Consider the following 17,326-nt stretch of genomic DNA (forward strand, 5'->3'; position numbering starts at 1 on the left):
CATTTATGAAATAGGATAGGAACATTACAAACTTTACACAGTTATGGATAGATTAGTAGGAAAATATCAATGGCTGCTGTAATACATGGTGGTATCTTCAGAGTGGTTTCTCAGGATCTGGGAGCTTTTCAGCAGCAGAAGCCTGAGGACAATATATTTACTGTGCTGCAATTAATGCAGGTCTGCCACAATGCTGTCTGTCTCTGTGTCTTTTCATTCTTAATTTCATATCCAAAGAAACTGCATGTGATAGGCCTACCTTTGGTCTATCTCTGATTAATCAATAAGCTGTGATCGCGGAAGATAGGAATATAATAAAGAGATAGCCTAGCCTTCCATGAATATGAGAGGCTGTAATTAATGCAGGTCTGCCTAGAAACAAGTATTGGTCTAGAAACAAGTATTGGTCGTTAGCAGACAATCATTCCAAAGGGCATTGGCTGCACAACCTAAAGATGTAAGAAGCTTCATATACACGTGCAAGTAGAATTCTCTGAAGCTGACAGATGTCTGAACAATAAGAGTTACGTTCATTAATGGAAATATACAGTGTGTACATCTTATTTTTGGTTTCTCTGGGGGGTTTATACACACTGACTAAATTAAGAATTATTATTTTATTTTCCTTATTAATATGGAATACTCCCAGAATCTCAGTTTACACTAAAAGACTTTTGTTTTAATAGTATGCCAGATTAGCAACTCTGAATGAGCCCCTTGCTGAAAGCAACTAAAAATTCTGGATTAAAAAATCAAATAAAAAAACCAAATATATCTGTGACCTAGTAGGACCTTGAAAAAAATCTCAGAGGGGATATAAAAGGGGTTTGTGAGGGAGGAAGAAATGTGACAGCTAAGTGGGCATTTGTTCAGATTATTGTCAAATTTTGGACATTTAGAGCTCCTCTGTAGCATGCCAGAATCAAAAGATAAAGCCAAGAACCAGTAGAGAAGGAATAGTCTAATAGGTGACAAAATCTGGGATCCTCAAAAGCTATATTCCCTGTGCAAAGGTGAGAGAGAAATAAATCTTATACACACAAAGGTCAGTAAGGAACAAGCCTACCTTGGAGCTGGAAGAAAAGAGAAGACAAAGTCTCCCCTGAGAAACTATAACAAGACATTTGATTTAGAGGCTCAAATTCAACCTGTCTGTACAATACAATAAAAAACTGAAGAATTTAATCTAGCCCTAGGGTGGATGGTGTCCCCAAGCAACTTACAGAAGCAAATTCCTATACTCTGTAGGAAACCTCAACATTAACTTCAGCATCAAAGACTCCTCACCTTTACAACACCAGAAACATGAATTCAGACTAGAAAATCACAATCTAGAAAACAGTCACCATGAGCAAAAGTATCCGTTTCTAAAGAAATAATACACAAAGACACATACAATTTTCAGCACTGGACTTAAAAAAGAGAATGTAGACTGTTTAACTTGTACAAGAAATTTTAAAAACAGGTTAAAAGAGAACAGAACTTCTAAGACTAAGAAGTATATGTAACTTTTGAGAAGTGACACATAAAAGGTAAATTAAAAGAAATACACTTCACAATAAGAAAGTCTTAAAGATACCTTACAGATCTTCTAAGGAACAACTTTCTCCGAAAGATGAGGCGATTGAAGTAGAAAAGAATAAGACCCGATATTTATTGACGGCAAGAGTTTTTAAGAAAAATAAGACCAGCAGTGAACTATTAAATATATTACTGATAAACATTTGCGGAAGGAGTTAAAAAATAGAAGACATCGTCCAGGACTACAGTCCTCTAACACAGGATATTTATTCTACATACCCTGAAGGTATTGCTAGCACAACTCATTTGTTGTTAAGGTTCTCTTCAATAATTATGATTGGCCACTTTTTGAGAGGGCGCGTGGGTGTGGATGCTTATATAAGTACTATGATAATTACATTACAATGTCAAGATGCATCGAAAACCAGCATACAAGTGTCTGCTGAGAACTGCTCGCGCCCCTTTCAATCAGGTAAATGCATACCCACTCCAGCGTCTCAAGATACTGTCTTACAGGAAACCCAATCAGTTGTCCCACTCGTATTTTTGGAGTGAATACTGAGAGTAAATTCCGACAGAGTTCTACTTTGAACAATTCGAATGGCCCGAACTTTGCCGATTATTCTAGCGTTTAGAATCTTTACTATTTGCCAAATACTCCTTGAAACCCACGACTCACAAACGCGGGGACGTGGAACCGCAGCAAGGAACAGGTGAGAAGTTTTCCTAGTTATGTCTCGGAGGCGCATACAACTCCCGTCGTTCCCTGTGCAAAGAATCAACAAATAAACAGAGGCACCGCATTTCGGAGTCTGTTGCGCCACGTCCGCAGTGGCATCTGGTTTTTGTAGTCTTTCCGCGCAGAGCCACCCGCACCGCCATCTGCGAAGCGGGCGAACAAAACTACACTTCCCACTAAGGCGCGGGGACCAGCACCGGACGCGTGACGCCACCGCTCCCGCCAGCCAATAGCAGCTCCGGGCGGCGGTGAGGCAAGCGCCGTCAGGCGCCAAAGTGGTTTTTTTTTTTTGTTTTTTTTTTTTTTGCCGGAGTCGAGCGGGTGCTGCTAGCGGAGGCGCCATATTGGAAGGGACAAAACTCCGGCGACAGCGAGTGACACAAATAAACCCCTGGACCCCTTCGTTCCCCCAGCTCTAAGGGCCGCGATGTTGTACCTAGAGGACTATTTGGAAAGTGAGTGCGTGGCACTGGCGGCGGCCGCCTGTGGGACCTGTGGGCGGGCGAGAGCGCGAGTGGACGGGCAGGCAGGATGGCGGGAGGGAGGGGGAGGCGGGGGATATTTCTTTCTCACGGTAACTGGCAGCCTCGTTGTGAGCTGCCGGCTCACCCCCCCCGCGCACGCACGCACGCACGCAGTGACGCAAGCGCGTACTTTGCCGTTGGCCCCACCCCTCTGACGGACTCTCTTTGACAGTGATTGAGCAACTTCCAATGGACCTGAGGGACCGCTTCACCGAGATGCGCGAGATGGACCTGCAGGTGCAGAGTAAGTCGGCGCGTCCTCTCTGGTCCGCTGCGCGCGCAGTCCCGGGCCTGCTCGCCGCGACGCTGGCTGGTGCCTGTGCGCGTCCCTCTCTGGGTCACCTGAGGAGTTGTCCCAAAGATGGGCAGCGCTGTGTTGTGCTGCTGATTTTCCTCCCACTCTACTTTCTCGGGGCTTTTGTAAGAGAAGGAGGCTTCAGAGCACGGGTATTCCTTTCTCACTTTCGGCCCTGTGCAAACATGTTTCCGTGCCTTCATCGAGAACGTGGATACCATGTGTGTTTTAATGGATATCAGTCTAAATGTTGAGATTTTTCACCTGAGCTATATATAGGGAACTTACATTTCAGCATTCATACTTTTTGTTAAATTGGATTTTGTTTGGATTTCTTTAGGGATAGAAAACAGAAGGGCGAGGTTTTATGTGAGTATTTAGAGACCCTGGTGAACTTGGCATACTGACTTTGGAAAATTACACTTTGAGTTGTCAGCAGCATGCTCATTTTCTCAGGATGAGTGAGGGAAATAAGATTTTATAGAAAACTTGTCTATTAGCAAAATTTTGGCCCTTGGTGAACTTTGTTCTTTCTCTGATAACTTGGTCGTTGAATGACTTTCCCAGAATTAACCTTGCTTCTTCATAGAGCAGGGAATGAAAGTAGATAGCTCAGGAACCACTTCACATAAGTTTGGGAACTTGTCCATTACATTCCTCCCACCACACACTCAAATCTGTGTCTTTGGTTCATGAATATATTTTTCTCAGCTTCATGTCAAGTTGTTCGGGCACCTTGTCATCCAGCCTGTTGCAGTGTGCAAGTCTGAAATCTGTATGGATTGTGATAAAAAAATATCATGAGTGTTTAAATTTAAAAATGTACTGCAGTAAAACACACATTGGCATTAGTCATCCTCAAAATAACCCCTTCTTGCCTTGAACATGCTTATCTCATCGTTATTGCTGCTTTCTGAAGCAGTTCTGTAAGTCCTCTTTCACGGTGTGTTTAGTTGCAGGGTTGTAGTTGCATTGATGTACTGAATCGATTCAAAATACTTGTTTCATGGTCATTTTGGCTTTGAGGAAGAGCTAGAAGTCACACAGTGCCAGATCCAGTGAATAAGGTGGATGAAGACATACTGAAATGTTTTACAAGCCTGCTTTTGTGTTGGTTGACACTCAGTAATAGCATTCATCTTATTTTTGATCACACCTCAAAGATACTCATGAAAGAGGGCTTCCAGAAGTGCCTCAGAAAGTGTCTAGAATGATAGGATAAGTGTGTATTCAAGTGAGGAGGATATTAAACGGGAAGTAAGTGCAGTGAGTCTTGTACTGTAATTTTTCATTTAAGCATTTACTGTATATTTTGATCATATCTAATAGGCGGTTTTCCAACTATCTCATAATGCATGTTGGAGTTGAAATGTGAAAAGATTTCCTGAGGTAGTATTCTCTGCAGGATTGAGCATAGACTTTGTTGTCAGGTAGACCTGAGTTTATTTTAGTACATTATTAATTTACTCATTGAACTGACTGCATTATCACTTCTGGGGAGTTTTCATTGTAAGAAAAGAATCATCTGAGGATTTGAAATATTATAGATGAATTAGAATGCATGACACCTGAAACAAGGTAGGCGTTACTTAAAAGATTATTGTCATTTTAAGCTTTATTGTGAAACATTTTTATAATTTGGATTTAGATTATACAGATTGCAGGTTTTTTAAGCTTTAATTTTTTGCAATTTCAGTAGAATTTTCTAAAATTAAGAGGTATTACAGATTAACAAAGTAGATGTAGGAAATGCTTAAAGAAAAATATTTTTAAAAGATTAACCATAGGATGTCTGAGTCCTTATAAAGCTATTTCGTTTGCACTGAAGAGCTTTGAAAGAAGACTGTAGTACGAGAGTTTTTTTAACTTACATAACAACAAAATCCATTTTGTTTTTCTTTTTTCAGCTGATGTCCAGTGAGATAATTATTCTTAGTATATCCTTTAGAAAAATTTTACATAGAATAAATCAAATAGTGCATTAAGTGGATAAAGGGTTGCACCAACTACTTTCAAGATGATGGAGTGCTATACCAAAATAAATGCTTAAAATCTTTTAAAAATCACTTTTCCTTGTTAAAAGAAATGTAAGGCTATCTCCTGGTATTTTCAACAAGCAGTTGTGTTTTGTCGCATTTAGCTGATTTAATACCATTAGCTTTGACCCCAAACCTATACTGTTCAAAAACTGTGGTACAGATCCTATCTATGTTGTTGACTCTCCTTGGATTATTAGAAAAAATTGTGAAGTAACAGAGACAACAAACTAAGTAATTAAGGTTTACGTTGTAAATGGCCAGTGAAATAGTACCTTACATGTCAGATGTTTCTCTTACTGAAATCGAGATACGTCTATTTTGTTTATGAATTCAATTATCTAAATATGAAATTTTTTATGTCAGATGCAATGGATCAGCTAGAACAAAGAGTCAGTGAATTCTTTATGAATGCAAAGAAAAATAAACCTGAGTGGCGAGAAGAACAGATGGCATCCATCAAAAAAGTATGTGTAACACTTTAGATGATTGATCAATAAATATTAGGACCCTCTGAAAATGATACTTCATAGTTAAACTGATTTATGATATCAAAATGAGCAAAAGTTATCAGTGGATCTTTAGAACGCAAGTCATGTATTGTTTTCTACCTTTAAGCATATGGATTTTTAATCATTGAAAGATACTGGTAATTTTAAAAATTGTATTAATGAATACCTATTGGAGTGTTAGTAGACTATTAACAGATACTTCCCTTCCCCCTTTTAATTTGTTTTTGCTGATTGTATGTGTTAAGTTGTCTTAACTTTAGAGATGTACTTTGGGTCACAAACTGGGAGGACAGTCAGAAGAGTTTGAGCATATTTTTTGTATTTGTAGGTACCTAAGTTGGTGGGCACACAGAACAGCAGGATCTTAAGAATTGGAAGTATTTTAAAAGTCTTTCAATTTAAAACTCTGAATTTGTGCATGGGGTCTAGAAATACAGAATTCTTTGAATTCATACTAGTTTTACAGGAATTAGAGGTCTCTTCCAGATTATGAATGGGCATTAGACCTCAACCCAAGGTTTTCTTTAATAGTATGATTTATTATATGCAAGGGTACGTTTGGAAGAATGATTTAAAAGACTTGAGTTTGTTCAGGACTTTGCCATATAGCTATCTTACACTGGGCAGGGCTTTCAGTATCACTGAAAGATAATGCCTTCCTACACCAATCTTCATATAATTGTTCAAGGGTTATCTAAGAAAGAAATTTGGAATCTAAAATTGAGTAGTTATTGATTCTACTACATGGAGGGAAGATTATTTCTGTTTGGAGAAAAAAAAAAAACTGAGTCTATTAAGAGAAGTAGTCCTGCCGTGAAAGAGACCAAGAGGCCCAGGTGCGTGTGATTATAGCCATCACATATATACATCCCAAAGGCATTATTTCTTTAACTATTAAGTTTTTTGTGTTGTACAGCTCCAGTATAACGCCCAAAGTCTGGTATCCTTTGGAAATTCATAGAATCTTTGTTTCTTAAAACATTAATTTGCTTTACATTGCTGAGAAATCTAAAGTATACATTAAGTTGTATGAATTTATACCTAATTTAAAATGGAAGTTACAGAATAATTGGATAATAAGGATGTGTAGATTAGAATCATTTGTATAGGTGTGGTTTATAACTTTTTTTAGCCAGACATGGCACACACCCATGATCCCAGCATTCAGGAGGCTGAGGCAGGAGGTTTGCCCTTAGTTCAAGTAAGTCTTGGCTACATAGTGTGTTTGAGGCCAGTCTGAACCACATAGCTAGACCTTGTCTCAAAAAAAAAAAAAACAAAAAAATTTTTTTTTGAATAGAACGTAAATGTGCTTTACAAATTAGATAAATCTTGATTAACACTTTTTTTTCTTTGAAATACTATTCATTAGCTCACATAACTTGCTCTAGTAAAACTAGACTTGGAATATATAATCTTTTCTAAGAACACAGAACACATTGCTTTAATTCTTGGTCATTGTCTATAATTTCTGATTCTTTCTTCAACTATACCCTAGCTCTAAGAGGCATTTTATTACTAATGTTAGGATGACAATGATAACAAGGTATGGTAATGAAAATGCAGTTATATATCCTTACATGCATATTCATAATTATTAATTCTTGAAATGATGATATTTTTATTCAGGACTACTATAAAGCTTTGGAAGATGCAGATGAGAAAGTACAGCTGGCAAACCAGATATATGACTTGGTAAGTAAAATTCGTGTGTATACACTATGCTGTTTTAGAACTTGAATTATGAGTTATGTTTTAAATTTGGTGGCTTATGTAGGAAGACTAGGCTAAAAGTAAAGTATTATTTTATTGAGCACATTTAATTTGAGAGTTCAGTATTTGTTTTTTTGTTTCTTTGAGGAAAAGTTGTAAAAAGTATTTAGTTATAAGGTTTGGAACCTTTTATTTTAGCCAAGACTCCACTGCTGTAAGATTGTGTGTGTGTATGTATGTATATATGTATCTCATATGTATATGCAAGACTTGACTTTAACTTTATTTCACTGATCCTGAACTTTTAAAGTAGTGTGTTTACTTATGTGTTAGATCATTTTGAGTTTGTTTCTCTAGTAAAATACACTTAAGTATCTATGTTGAGGAGAGCTCTTGATAGTCTGATTAAAAGAGGAAGAGAATCATTAGAATTAGTGTTTACCTAAAGGATATTGATAAATAGTTTTCAACTGTCAGGAGGCAAAAATGTTCAGGAAGCATTAGATTACATGCATTTTTTTTTTTTTTTAAGAAAAGCTTCCTTCTTGCAGTAGTACTTGTAAAAGATTGAAATGACCCAGAAGACATATGTATTTCTTAAGTTGATGTCATTCTGGTACTTTTTAAATGTGAAGCATCTTCTTTTAAAATATATACTTCAGTAGATACTAATTTCTGTTTTGGCCTGAAAGTAAGTTTTAGCAGAATACAGATGCTCATTTTTGTTTGACTTCACCTTAACTGATTTCATCTCTTACCTTTTCAGTCTTTTCTGGGAACAGTTTTGTTACTGAACAAGTGCATATAAATTAAATATCAGTGAGCTAGACACAACATAAAAAGGTATACACCTCATTTGGTGTGTATTATAAATGCTGATGCTAAACTCAAAGTGTGTGCCATGTAAAGCTATAGAGAATGTTTGTGTTTCTATTGTGAAAATACTTTAATATCTGTAATAACCTGGATACTTTATACATTTATTCTGAAAAGGAATTTCATAGAAGACACTGTCTAAAGTTGTAGCTATAGGGCCAGGGATACAGTTCAGTGGTATAAGTGCCTGCCTGGCAAGTGCAAGGTTCTGAGTTCTATTTCTGGTAGCAAAAAAAGTAAAACAAAACAAAACAAAACAGTTGTAGCTATAGTAAATTGTAGCAACTAGGACCTAACTACAACTCTACTTTATTTTTAGGCAGTGTCTTTAGAATGAAAACAAAAAAGTACTTAATTGTTGGAGTCTTCAATTATGTCTGTAACAGAAAAAGCCTTTGCACTTAGATCTAAAGCCAATTTGATAGTAACATTCTTCCTCATATTTTTTATGTACCTTTCTTTATTTTTTTTTTTTTGTTTTTGTTTTTTCTCCGGCACCGGGAACCGAACTTACGACCTTGCGCTTGCCAGGCAGGCGCTTTTGCCGCTGAGCTAAATCCCCAGCCCCATATGTACCTTTCTTTAGAGAGTATTTTTAATTCATGTAGCTCTTTGCCTGTCTTCCTTGTTTAATATTTTGTTACTTTACTACTTTTTATACCTTTACTAAAAATATCTTCATGTATTTAGAAAAATAACATTTATGTTTGCTTTTTAAGTATGTGTGCATATATTCATCTGTTATTTATGAACCATGAACCTTATTGTTTATCCACAGTGTGCCCGATACAATGATTTTGCTTGGGTATAATGAAAAAATAAAAAGTAAATATTAGAAATAGTTCCAGTCTTCAAGGTACTAGTAAACTAGTTGGGAAGAAATACCTATGAATTCAAGTGGACAGCCTGCACAGAAAATGTAGCAGGTACAAATCAGTGGAGTGTTGAGGGTGTCTGGTGCAAAGTGGAACCAAGCCGTGCAGTTATGTGGTGATGAGGTGAGTTTTAGACAGATGTCAGGGGCTTCTTACGTGGGGAGAGCATTTCACTCAGAGATAATGGCATAAACAGAATGAAAGTAAAAACTAAATTTGTTCTTTGAGGGGAATTGATCACCTAGGCTAGAGCATGAACTAACAGAAAGGTAATATAATAAATTTAATAACCATAGTAAAAAGTGAGCGTTCACACAGTGAATACAGATGGGAGTATGAATGCGAGTTCCGCCCTTTCACTGACAGCACGACTGGAAGTTATTTAATCGTGAACCTCAGTTTCCTTATCTATAAAATAAGAGTACTTATATCTTTGGCTAGAGTGTCTGTACATAAGTATATAAGCACACACGTGTGTGTGTTGTGTATGTATAAAAACACTCACTTCTTCATTAAAAACTAGATCCATCTCATGTTCCTTACTGGGCTCTTCCGCTTTCCCAAAGCCACACTCTTTTAGTCCTGCCGTGTTGAAGGTGTTCTCTCTTACTTTCCTGTTACCTCTAGGGCTGCCTTTTGTCTTGTCTTGTTTTCTTTCTCTTCTCTCTTTTTAATTTTTTTCTTCCCTTTTTAAAAACTTGCTATTTCAGGTGACCATCCTTCATGTAAAAATCTCTCTCTCTAGGCTCTCACTCATATGGATAGTGTAAATTCACAGAAGTTGAGAGTAGAATAGTGGCCACTAGAGTCTGGAGAGAATAAGAAGAGGGGGAGAGGGGACAGAGAGGTTGACTGCGCCAATACTCATCTATAGTTTGGAGAAGGGTGTTCTAGTGTCCTGTTAGAATAGGATGATAGGGTGACAATAGCTAAGACTAATGATGTAATATATTTTTTTAAGATAGAAAAGATTTTGAGTGTTTTCACCATAAAGAAATTTGAGATTTTGATTGTTTTTATCATTTAAAAAGTGTGTGAGGAAACAGACATATTTACCTTGGTGAATATTACACAATATTTATATGTATTGAAATAGTACATAGTAACCTGTAATCATGTATAATTTCTAAGTTAACAGTTTAAAAAAATCCCTCCTTTGAGACTTCACCATCTTTATTGTCCTCTACTCTCATTATCAGCTATTTAATGGCTTATGGATCAGTCTCTTCCACTTATTAGGGAACTGGCATAATTCAGAATTATTCTCTTGTAAAATCATTTTATTTTCTATCATCTACTTTGACTTTTGTAAATTCTGATTTCCTTCACGGACACATACTGAACCTGATCATCACTTGGGATTCTTCTCCCTCTGAAATGCCTCCTATATTGCTACTTAATTAATTTGTATTACTTTGTCATTCTTTTTATTTTTTTTCCTAAGCAAGATCCTAGTTGAGCTCTTGAACTTTTACTCCTACCTTCCACTCTGTCACCAACATAGGGTGGATTTTTATTTGCTCTAAAAATCACCACTCATTACGGGTCACTAGAACTGGGAGAAATCATGCAGCTGTGACATTGGTATCTCTACAAATTATGAGTTTTCATTATTATTTGTGTCTTTTACATTTGACTCTGTTAACCCTTGTATTTGAATTTAGTCAGCTTTGTTTTGTTCCTCCCAATGGCTTTTCCAGAACTGTGCCACACACACAAACATCCCTTCTCCAGTTGTGGTTTTGCTTTGCATTGTTAATATGGTTTAAAGGCTTTTGGTGGGAAATTCATGGAATATCTTGTACTTATCAATTCCCTAAAGGCTCATGTCTTTTTTTTTTTGGTTTTGTTCCCCCCCGGTACCGGGAATCGAACTCACGACCTTGTGCTTGCCAGGCAAGTGCTGTGCTGCTGAGCTAAATCTCCAACCCTTACCTCTTTTCTCAAAGAATGAGGTGTTCTGATTGTTACTCCACTTTTATTCTTTTTCAACCTCTTTGACATTCCCTCACCTTCAATTTAATCCCATACATGCCAATTTGAATTCTGTATAACAGTTCTCTGAAACTACATTGATAACTTCTTCATGGGCAAGTACATTGAGTATTCTTTAGTCCTCTTAAACTGACTCTTAAGAAAATGAACGCTTTACCATTCTTTTTTTTCTTGCAGTCTTGCTCAGGTGTTATCATCTGAGTGCTCTAATAACGATTCTCATACCTTCGTGGCTTTTCTCATTATCCTTAGTTGTAAATCACAAGGTGATGTTCCTCAGGTTTTGTCCTTGACCTATGATGTTTCTTACTGTTCAAGTGCTGCTCATCTGAAGGAGATTTTCTTCTCCCCTTTTAGTCCCAGTCCAGAGGGCCAGGAAGATCAATTGCCACACGGTGGAGAATTGTTCTGTCAAGTGCCAATTTTGTCCCCCACCCCTGTATACCACCAAAGTTGAAAAACACTTGTCCAGTACCTTCCAGGTATATTTATCTAGATTTAACAGTTATACATTAATTATTCCTCAAATCCAGACTTTTCCTCCGAGTCTTTTCATCTGATCAGAGAACCCTTAAGCCCTGGAACTCAGTTTATTAAAACTTGAGGTTCTTACACTCATTCTTTATCTTACCCACCCATCCATTTTGTGTTTCCATATCTCAGAAGAAACACAGATCATATAGTCATGCAAGTTAAGTTTCTGAAAGTCATCCTGGATTCCCTGTCCCTATCTTGACCTGCATTTAGTTAATTACCATGTCTTGTTCCTTTTTATTATCTAAGTACTTATCGTGTCCTTTCCTTTGCATTCATTTAGCCTGTTTTTAGTTTGTCTTAGGTACTTTCTTGTTGCTGGGACAAAATACTCATCCTCCACAAGTTAAAGGAGGAAAGGTTCATGTTGGCTCACAGCTTGTAGGAATTTCATTCCATAGTCACCTGGCTCCAAGGCAGGGCAGCATGGCAGAGGAGAAACGTCCGTGGCAGGGCAGGTAGAAAAAAAGCAATAGCAGTAAACCTCCCTTTCCCCTTGTGTTCTATTTAGGCTACAACTAGTACAGTTACCACACTGCCATTACCCACCATCACACACCCATGATCCAGTCATGCCCGAAAGCCCCACCTGGCAGTGCGTAAGGCTTTGGGGGCACATCTATACGTAAGCATTAATATAGTTAAAATACTTTTTTAAAAAATTGGAATATAATGAGAAACAATAAAATGTATGTATCCTACATATACAGTTCATTTTGATGAATATGTATCCTTGGAACCAGTACCCCAACCAGGAAACAGAATTGCTGTTCACTCTAGAACCTTCGCTCCTGTCATTTATAGAGCCTGCTGTGCCTCTGGTGTCTTTCTTCATCACCTGAATGGCTTAGTAGCTTTTCTAAATGGTGTTTCTGCTTTGATTTAACATTCTTGGTTTGTTATATTCTAAAATAGATATTTCAGCCCACTCTCTTACTTCAATTTGTTGGTGTTTTTCTTCCAGTTTGTTTTACCATGTCCTGCATCATCCTTTTTGACCCGGTTCTAGCCATATCTCTAGTGCATCTCCTTTTCACCCTGTCCCTTAGCACCATGCATGTGCTGTCTATAGTGAACATGCTGTATGACTCTCTTCGTACAGGGAGTGACTTTCTTCTTCATGCTTGCTTGATAAACTTTTCCATCCTTCAGTAAGCTGCACACCCATGACCTCTTCGTTAATATAATCCTAACCAATCTTCACATTTGTGTCATTTATGTCTAGAAGAAGAGATTTGACTACTTGTAACAGGAAAACCTTATAAGAATGGTTTAAATGAAGGATTTGTTTTCGTCTCACATAAAATGACTGCTGGAGGAGGCAGACCACATCACCAACATCATCAGTGTCCTAGGAAGCTTCTGATATGTTCTGGGCAGGTAGATGAGCTGGTGTAGGAAATGATGCAAAAGGGCACATTTTGTAGTTTAGTTCCTTTGAAGAGTTTTCTTAGAATCCTTATACTGACTTCTCCCATCTTAATGGGTCCCTCTACCTGTAAGAAAGGCTGAAAAATATTTAACAGGGCAAATTACCACCCCATACGTGCGGGTACGGGGCTTTCATCAGACAGAAAGGAGAGAATAGCTATTATATAGGTAATTAATATTGTATGTTGCCCCACCCCTCAGCATAGTCATGCCAATCTGTACATCCCTGTTATTCATATTTGATTATTGATCAAATCACATTATAATTATCCATCTTTGTTCATATATTTGTCTTATTGTGTTAGGATCTGTCTTTTCAGTGTTTTTAGAATGTACCATACTTATCCTGCAACAAATACTTATTGAAAAAAATCACCTGAATACGTTAATGGTGAGGGAAAAGAATTAACATGACTTTGAAATTTAATGGTGTCGTCTTTGGTGAAGGATGTGTTTTAGGTGGGAGACAGTTTCTCAAAAGGTAGTAGAATGTTCCGAGATTGATTCTGTTTCAGTAGACAAACAAGGACAGACTGCAGTGCAAATAGGTACTTCTTTTCAATGTCCGGCAATGTAATTCATATGAATTTTGTTTTCTTTATAGAATCACTTTAGGAGGCCACTCTGTTAAGATCTAGTCTTTGTTCAAACTTTTTGGTATCCTTTCTTTGGCTTTCATAATTTTGTTAGTTTCTTCAGGTTCGGATAGATTGCCTTTTTTGGTAGATAAGATGACTAAAAGTGCTTCTAAAACAGTATTTGTATATGTCCATTTAGCAAAAAGGGGATTTTAAAACAGACTTAGAGTAATATGTATATTTTGGGCATTTCAACTAAAAATATGTTCTACTGTAAATTCATTTGCTTTTAAAGAGCTTCTCTGTTTAATTATGACAAAACAGATTTATTCAGTGGTAAAGTGCACATTACTGTGCAAAAGAGTAACAATGTTGGGCATCCCATTGAGTTTATTACCAATAAAGTCATAGTATTTTCATAAAATCAAAAATACTAGATCTTCTAACTAGGATGCCTGAGAGTTGGCAAGGTTCTTGATCATTCTGTACCCTCAAAACCCAACATAGGTTAATCAGATAATGAACAGAAGAACAAAGACTAGCTAGGTCATCTAACTCAAAGTTTTTCAAACCTTAGCCATTCGCTTCTGACTTTGTGCAGGTTTTATATCTGTATGCCACCTGCCCTCAGTACATTTTCAAATGAAATGTGTTTAAGAGAAAAGCTCTTACTAACTTGATGCTACAAACATAAATAAAAAAATCAACATCACTTACCATGAATAAAAACTTATTAAATTTTTGGAAGCAATTACGTATCTTCCTGGATTGCTTGTGCTTTGTGTGTAGTTTGTATTGCCTCAGTGTCTTATGGTGTTTGAACACTTTATACTGAGAGTAACAGGTTTATTTTATTAGCGTTACAAGTAATTGCAGTCAAATTTAGGGGAATTACTGGGTTTTTTTTGCAAGGAGACCACTAAATAAAATTATCCTGTCAAATTAATTAACATCTTTAAAATGTCAGCTGCACTCATCCAGGTGAAAGTCTATAAATCTATGCTGTGTGTTGCTTATCTAAACCTTGGGAACAGAAGTGTTTCAGATTTGAACTTTTGGGACTTCGGAATAGTTGCATAGACTTTGCCAGTTGAAGATCTGTAATATGAAAATTCAAAATTGGAAATACTCCAAAATTTACTTTTCAAGTGTTGATAAGACACCATAGATGACCTCATGTGACAGGTCATAGTCAGAATTTGAGCACAATAAGTATATTGCATAAAATTACTGTCAGGCTATATATATATGTAAAGTACATATGAAACATAAATGAAGTTTGTATTTAGACTTGGGATTTATATCCAAAATATCTTACTATGTATATGCAAATACTCCAGAATCTGAAAAGATTTAAACTTGAAACACTTCTGCCAGACATTTCTGATAAAGGATATGTATGATTTCATCCCAAAGCATTTTATATAACATGGTGTTTTGATGCATTTTTACTTTGAAAATTTTATTTATCTTTGAAAAGAGTAGTCAACTGATTTATTCCTAAGACAAGCCCTGCACTGATTCTGCATTTATTAGGGGAGGAAACCATAATGGAAAACGTCAACAAATGGAGAAATTTGTGGAATTAGGAATCTGGTAGAATAAATTGATAATTTATTATAGTAGTTGTGAAGTTTGACTAATAAAAGTTGATTTTCTTAAAATAATTTTTTTCTAGAATCTTGATACTCATAAATAGTCATTAAACACTTCTTTGTGTTCCTAGCCAGATGTCACCGTTCTAAGGATGTGTTAGAATGCCATACCTAATAAAGTTGATTTATATAGGCTCTGATAAAATTTGAGCTTTTAGTTAATGCTTGAGTGATTTTAACAGTCTCTTGCAGTGCTTCAATACCTTTGAACTTGCTTCTTTTTTATATCCTCGCCTGTTCTTGAGGTGATTATATTTCAGACCCACATTTTATCTATAAATTTGAGAGTTCTTCATATGAGACTCTAATTAAGGAAATATATTATATGGATTTGACCTTTTGATTTGTCTCCTGTCCTTACTGTCTTTTAGGAGGATGATTAGATGTAGTTTATGTGCTGAGGTTTCAAGTATTGAATGCCTAAGGGTAGGTCACATTTTCATCTAGTTTAAGTATAATTTAGAGGTGTAAAGAATCATTTTTATGACTTAGCAGAGAAATACTTTGCCATCATGGTTCCTTTTTCTTCCCCAATTTACCCTTTTTAGTCACTATAACCAAATCTATATATAGATTGAAATTTATCTCTTATTGCCATGGATTTCAGTTTAGAACCCAATAAACTGATTGCTCATTCTGAAAGGGCAGGCTAAATGTCTAAATATTTGAATTTGACTATCTTGGAAGCAGTTGATCATACAGAGATACTTTTAATTTGGATCCAGCAGTAACACATTTTAAAATTTGATATTGGAAACCTCAGAGAGTCAGAAAGGAAAGAATAAAGTATTACAAAAAGATGTTTTGTGTGTGTTTGTGTGTGTGTGTGTGTGTGTGTGTGTGTGTGTGTGTTTTGTGCAGAGGGGCCAAGTGTGACTTCTACTTTTGTATAGTCATAAATATGTTAACAAGTAATATTTTCTTCGTTTCTAAAGAGTTCACAAAAGATAGTCGTTTCAGCCCAAAGCAGTTGTAATTTGGGGTTATAGAATATGATTTGGTTTAGAACAAGAAAGCTTTTGTGGATAGCACTTACTGACATTCCCTGGTGTGAGTAAGGTTAAATTTCACAACAAGGAGTGTAAGTTATCTGGGTGTATTTCACCCAACCTTACTCACACTGAGAACAAACCATTAGACTGTGGTCAGCTTTGTATTAGAAAACTATGGCCAACAGGCAGTCTCTCTCAGATAAACCAGTACTTTCTTTGCTGCTCTAAATTGTGGATGTAGACTAAGTAGAGTAACGTGGCCCTGTTTTGCCAGATATCTATGGAGCCATTATGATAATCAACTAGAATGGGTACTTTACCCATTCATATAAGTAAAGGGAATCATGTGGCTAGAGGGAGGGCATATACTAGATTTCAGTCAGAATCAGTTCATCCTTCTGACCATTTAATATATCCTAGTTTGTGTCATAGAGCTTTATAGTTTAAGTTTCATGCCCAACGTCTCACTTCTAATTTGATTTAATACAGAAATGGGAAATCTAAGAAAAACAGTTTTCATTGCCTAGTAGTTGCTTATACTATTAATTCATAATCTTTTTTTATCTGTCAAGAAGTGAAAATGCTTGAAAGCGAAATTACAAAGCTGACTTGCTCAAAGTGGTTAAGTGGTTTTTTGTTTTATTTTAATTACTAATTTTCTGGAATTACTCATTCTTCGAATTATATTGCCTTTTCTGAACTATCCAATATTGAAAATGTTCTCGTTTTCCCATGCTTTCATGTGTAATATACTACATCAGTAATGTGTTTAATAAAATAAAGCAGTTTTAAATGAAGTGGTGGTATATGTATGTTCTGAAAAGGAAAAAAAAAGGTCTTTATTTCCCCTAACACCACTCTCCCCACCCAGATTCCAACACTGTCCCTGTCTAGATTACATATGTTACAGGCCATGCCGTACTTTCTTTGAGAGCACTGTTTGGCTTTCATTCTCTACACATTTTAAAATTATTGCTACCCCTCTCATTTATTTGAATACAATCTCTTCTTTACTATCTAACTCATACCTTCTTTGTGTCTACCACAGCC

General features: G+C 36.4%; 1 protein-coding gene across 5 annotated transcripts in view; it reads left to right on the forward strand.

Moving 5' to 3' along the window:
* The first annotated feature begins 53 nt into the window (after nt 1-53).
* The window catches only part of Ing3 (inhibitor of growth family, member 3), a 29,971-nt gene continuing 12,698 nt past the window's right edge, over nt 54-17,326 (forward strand). For 2 of the 5 annotated variants that reach the window (XM_005402308.2, XM_005402309.2), the window contains exons 1-5: nt 2,162-2,234; nt 2,574-2,715; nt 2,957-3,028; nt 5,482-5,582; nt 7,257-7,322. In XM_005402308.2, the coding sequence (XP_005402365.1) occupies nt 2,688-2,715; nt 2,957-3,028; nt 5,482-5,582; nt 7,257-7,322 (267 nt within the window). In that variant the 5' untranslated portion in view covers nt 2,162-2,234; nt 2,574-2,687. Of the gene's footprint in view, nt 2,235-2,573; nt 2,716-2,956; nt 3,029-5,481; nt 5,583-7,256; nt 7,323-17,326 lie in introns of all 5 variants that reach the window. The other 3 variants (XM_013503292.1, XM_013503291.1, XM_005402310.2) reach the window with 3 other exon arrangements.

This window comes from Chinchilla lanigera, unplaced genomic scaffold, assembly GCF_000276665.1.
Source record: "Chinchilla lanigera isolate Chin_1 unplaced genomic scaffold, ChiLan1.0 scaffold00078, whole genome shotgun sequence".
Classification (NCBI taxonomy): domain Eukaryota; kingdom Metazoa; phylum Chordata; class Mammalia; order Rodentia; family Chinchillidae; genus Chinchilla; species Chinchilla lanigera.